This window comes from Alosa sapidissima, chromosome 3 (genome assembly GCF_018492685.1).
Source record: "Alosa sapidissima isolate fAloSap1 chromosome 3, fAloSap1.pri, whole genome shotgun sequence".
NCBI classification, from domain to species: domain Eukaryota; kingdom Metazoa; phylum Chordata; class Actinopteri; order Clupeiformes; family Clupeidae; genus Alosa; species Alosa sapidissima.
Genome location: NC_055959.1, coordinates 17,403,399 through 17,408,787, shown reverse-complemented (window position 1 = coordinate 17,408,787; position 5,389 = coordinate 17,403,399). Strand labels below are relative to the sequence as shown.

General features: G+C 45.0%; 1 protein-coding gene across 1 annotated transcript in view; it reads left to right on the top strand.

Annotated features, from left to right (window-relative positions):
• syt3 (synaptotagmin III) overlaps positions 1-4,937 on the top strand; it is a 29,283-nt gene extending 24,346 nt beyond the window's left edge. The window contains exons 6-10 of the mRNA XM_042085464.1: positions 193-313; positions 1,024-1,195; positions 3,743-3,872; positions 4,020-4,110; positions 4,857-4,937. Coding sequence (XP_041941398.1) covers positions 193-313; positions 1,024-1,195; positions 3,743-3,872; positions 4,020-4,106 — 510 coding nt within the window. The 3' untranslated portion in view covers positions 4,107-4,110; positions 4,857-4,937. The remainder of the gene's footprint in view (positions 1-192; positions 314-1,023; positions 1,196-3,742; positions 3,873-4,019; positions 4,111-4,856) is intronic.
• The last annotated feature ends 452 nt before the right edge of the window (positions 4,938-5,389 follow it).

Sequence of the window (5,389 nt, the reverse complement as noted above, 5' to 3'; positions counted from 1 at the left end):
CTATTATCTCATATCTTCCACTTGAGCATGTGTTTGCATTGCTTTTTTAACACGACAGCACCTATGCCTGTAGACAACTTAATGAAGAAAAAAAGGAATTGAATTCTGAGGCTTTCATTAGACCACATGGATGTTTGACCACTGTGGTCCTCTGCCTGACCCCTGAATCTCTCTGCCTGTTCTCCTCGACAGGAGAAAGCGGACCTGGGCGAGCTGAACTTCTCACTGTGCTACCTGCCGACTGCCGGCAGGCTCACTGCCACCATCATCAAAGCCACCAACCTCAAAGCCATGGACCTCACTGGCTTCTCGGGTTAGCTGCTGTGACCCACAGACACACACACACACACACGCACACACATCCCCCCCTGTGTCACCAGCTCAGCACCGGTGATCCACTGGACCACATCGTTCATTAGTGCCGCCACTAGCAACCAGCAACAACGCAGCCTAGAATGAGCTGCCTCTCCACTCCTCCATGGCTAATAATATCCGAAAAAAAGGCTCTGCGAGAAGTATGATTAGGCTGCCGGTTTAAACGAGCAATCAATTAAGAGTGTGGAAATGCTAGAGACGGCATTTTTTTTCACTTTCACTTTTCAGTTGAAAGCATTTGGATTAATAAAACTGTGGAGTGAGGGGCTAAAACAAACACAGTATTCAATGAAAAGATATTAAGACATTAAATATCTAGAACACCTCACATGCTCGACGCTATATCATGAGAGCGTGATAGATAGCACCAGGCCTGATTTGTGTTGGTTAATTTGATTAACGGGGGCGGACCGGAGCCTAATTTAATACGAATCCTCTCTCTGGGCGTAATTATGTGGCATTATCACGCTGACGGTGCTGATTAAGTGACATTTGAAACGGACTAAGAATGTGTCTGTTAATATTGTAATTTCAATTATAATCCTCATTATGAGTCTTATTTAATGTGGGGTTTATTGTGATGTTACACTTGATATTATATGGTCTCTCTTTCCCTTTCTCTTTCCCTGCCTCTCCTCCTTCCACCAGACCCTTATGTGAAGGCCTCGCTGATTTGTGATGGGCGCAGGCTGAAAAAGAGGAAGACCTCCATTAAAAAGAACACACTGAATCCGACCTACAATGAAGCACTGGTCTTTGACATTCCAAATGAAAACATAGAGAATGTTAGTGTGATCATCGCAGTTATGGATTATGACTGGTGAGTCCTGCTGTGTGTGTGTGCATGTTTGTTTGTGTGCTTGTACCTGTGTCTGTGTCTGTGTGTGTGTCTGTGTGTGTGTGTGTGTGTATGTGTGTGTGTGTGTGTTCATTCACTGTTAACAAGTGTGAATACTGCACATGTCCATGTGTAAAGATGTAAAGATATCCTATCATCTCAAACCACACACTTCAGCTTAGCTGAATCAGCTTACAACCCATCTAATAGCACACACCTGGCACAGCCTCAGAGACTATAATGGAGTTTGGGCAGTCGCAATAATGTATAACAACTTATCCATGAATTTTGATGCAGCTGACTGTAAGATCTAAATACCCTTTTCCCAACATTGTATGTATACTTTATGCATGTGTGAAAGAGGGTGAGGAAGATGGAGTGAGACAGAGAGAAAGAAATAGAGAGGGAGAGAGAAAGAAAGAGACAGTGCGAAAGCAGTGAGCAGGAACTATAGGGTATTACCATTCCCGTGATGGGAGAGTAATACGGCTATTTTCTCCTCATGCATTGCTATTGATTCAGGGGACCAGGGGCATGAACTATATCTCCTCAGACGTTATCGGCGGGGGAGCAGACCATTAGTTCTTTCCTTAATGGCACACCGACTCATTCCTCCTTCGCGAGGGCACTGGTTAGTGGGCTGCTCACCTTTTTTGTTTGCCGAGAGCGAGAAAGACAAAGGGCGCCTTTTTTGCAGAGGACGTGCGAGAAGCGATGGCTCGGTGGGGAGATTCCTGACCACCAGGCCGCTGACTGTTGTTTTTTTCCTCCCCCCCCCCCCCCCCCCAGCACCTTTGCTTTCATTAGGACTTAATGTGTGACACGCTCAGATATGACTAATACTAATATGACTAATTATCATTGTGTGTGCGGATCAGGTCGTTAATAGAGCGGCGACAGTGCCATTATGGGTGCAGCTGTGCTGGAGGTCGTTCTAAAGTCGTTATTAACAGTGCGTGGTGTCTGGCTTGTTACTTCAGCACGGCGAGAGAGGTGACGGGTGTAGCCGGTCTGTTGAACATTTCCCCGAGTGGCCCCTGTGAGTCAGTCAGCCTCACCCCCCACCCCCCACCCAACTCCCCTCCTCGACTCTTCCTTCGGTGGTGGACGTCTACGCTTGTTTTACATAAAGACAGGGGCCTCATGAATAAACATAGATTATGGAAATGCCAATAGAAAAGAGTCTGCTGGTAAAGATGTGCAGTATTCCTGCCAGTGTTTTTTCTGTCTTGCGCACCTACCTCTCGTCGCCACATCGTGCTGTGTGCGTGCATGTGTGTGTACCGCTATGCATATGTTTACAACTCAATGACCATTAAAATGAATTGATACAACATCTAGATTTTAGAGGCAAGTCTGCACAAACTAATTTCCTTTTCAGATTTTTCCCTTTGTAGTTGTGTTGCCTTAGACCAACAACATCATTATTCTCATTATCAGAAAATATGGAAATTTATGTCAAATAGCGAGAATGTTTCCCTATGACTTATTCGCTCCATTTAAAAATGACATTTGTCCTATAATTTGTACTGGGAACCAAAAAGAGCAATGCCCTGCCTGTGGTCATTATACTAAATCATTTGTGTTTTGAGTAATGATTTATTTTAATTTGAGAATAAGGACAACATTGTCATTTCATACAGTAGACTCAAATGAGTGCCATGTGAGCACTATGGTGGAACATGTCTACAAAAATGTCTTCCACGTTGATTGTTTAGCTTGTGCAGCACTCAGCTCTCATGATTAGTTTTATTTGTTTGTTTATTTGTTTATTTCTTCTTGTTTTTTTAAGTGGGGTGGTGGGGGAAGCTTCAGACAGACAGCAAATGAAGGGTGGCTCATAAAAAAAATGAAACACATGAAAAATGTCACCCCTGATCAGAAGTACGTAACCTGGTTGTAGAAAAATGGCCCCTTGCTAATGCTTTGAGTACAGCAGCAGCAAGCACTGTGAACATAAATCAGCCACAAAAACAAGGAAGGCCATACCAGACTCTGGTAATTCTCCTCAGAGAGCACTGGATGTAGTACCTGATGTTAGTTTATAAAGTCATTGAGGATGAGTCATAGAAAGCACCATTGTTTGTGGGTGCTTGTTTGTCTGTCTTTTCTGATATTTCGACTGTTGTTTTTTTTTGCTTCCTCAGCTGCATTTTAGACAAATTGTGACTACTCTCCATGGTCCTGAGGTTGAGACAGTAATTACAGTGTGTAGTGGAGATCCTTTAAAGATGAACACATCTCTCATCTCCTCTCTCCCACATTCATCTATGTAATTCTCTAATTGGGATATACCTCTGCCTCTCTTTGGCTGTCTTTCTCTGTAATTATGTCAGCCTTGTTTTCTTCTCTCTCTCTGTCTCTGTCTCTCTCTCTCTCTCCATGTGTGTGCTTCTCTGTTCCTCTATAATTATGAGCCTGTAGGAGCAGATTGTTTATGTTTCTCTTTCTCTCTTCTTCTCCTCCTTTCATCCCATGTGTACATGTGTGTGCGTGTGTGTGTGTGTGTGTGTGTGTGTGTGTGTACAGTATTGGGCATAATGAGGTCATCGGGATGTGTCGCGTGGGTAGCGACGCAGAAGGACCTGGAAGAGAGCACTGGACGGCCATGTTGGCGAACCCCCGCAAGCCCATTGAGCACTGGCACCAGTTGGTTGAGGTAAGAGGGTTTTTGGCTTTGTAGTGTAGGTATGGTTGCAGCATCTATTTGTCAGCTCTAGTTTGATTCACTCTCTCTCTCTCTCTCTCTCTCTCCCTCTCCCTCTCCCTCTCTCTCTCTCTCTCTCTGATTGTTTTCCCTCCCCAGGAGAAGGCCATGACCACATTTGTGTCAAAGAGTGCCGCAGCTTCCCCTAAGCCTCACATTGTGGTGGATAGCCCTCACTCTGAATAGTCCTGTGAGTATACAGACACAGGCACACATATACACACACACACACACACACACACACACACACACACACACACACACACACACACACACACACACTAACACACACACACACACACACACACACACACACACACACACACACTAACACACACACACACACACACACACACACACACACACACACACACACACACACTAACACACACACACACACTCACTCACAAACAGATACATACACTTTTCTTTTTCTCACGCACACAAACACACTCTCTCGCTCTCACACACACACACACACACACACACACACACACACACACACACACCAACCCATACACACACACCAACCCACACATCAACCCCCCCCCCCCCCCACACACACACACACACACAGACTCGGGATAGCTGGGGCAGATTACAGGCCCCCATTGACTGCGGTGCTGGCTGCGATGAGTAAAGTAAGTTTGGATTCATTCATTCATGCAGTGGGGCATTGGCCCAGGCCGAGAGCACAGGCATCTGTTCCAGCCCGCTGTTAGAGCTTATGTAATGCTCCCCCTTCCCCCTTACTGCACACTGTTGTTTTCACACTGTATTTTCCCTTCTCCCTCTCTCCATCTCTCCCTCTCTGCATCTTTCTTTCTCTCTCTCTCTCTCTCTCTCTCTCTCTGTCTCTTGATTTCTATATCTATATATACCCTCTTCTCTCTTGGGCTCTCTCTTTCCCTCTTTTCCTCTGTTGTTTTTCCCCAGGTCAGCATTATCTCTCAAGATTCCAGACTTTCATTCTTTCTCTCATCATCTGTGAATAGTTCTCTCCATCAAAGAAAGAAAGAAAGAAAGAACAAAAGAAAGGGAGAAGAAGCACTACTGCTAGTGCTGTTCGGATGCTACTGACAAAGCCTGAGACAGACACACCGCCACCATGCAGAGATGTCACAATGTTAACTGGACACTGAAGGCACTCTCTCAATTGCATAGTGTACACACACACACACACACACACACACACAGACACACATACAAAATTCAACTCTCATGCACACATGCGTGCATAAGCAGACACATACTGTACACTCTCCACATAGAGTATACATGCTCTCTCTCTCTCGCTGTCTTTTCTCTCTCTTTCTCTCTCTCTCTCTCTCTCTCTCTCTCTCACACACACACACACACACACACACACACACACACACACACATACACACACACAGTAATGAGGAGCTGTTTGACTGGTCAATATTGATCAGTATGATCAGTATTTGTGACAATGATTTGCAACCTCC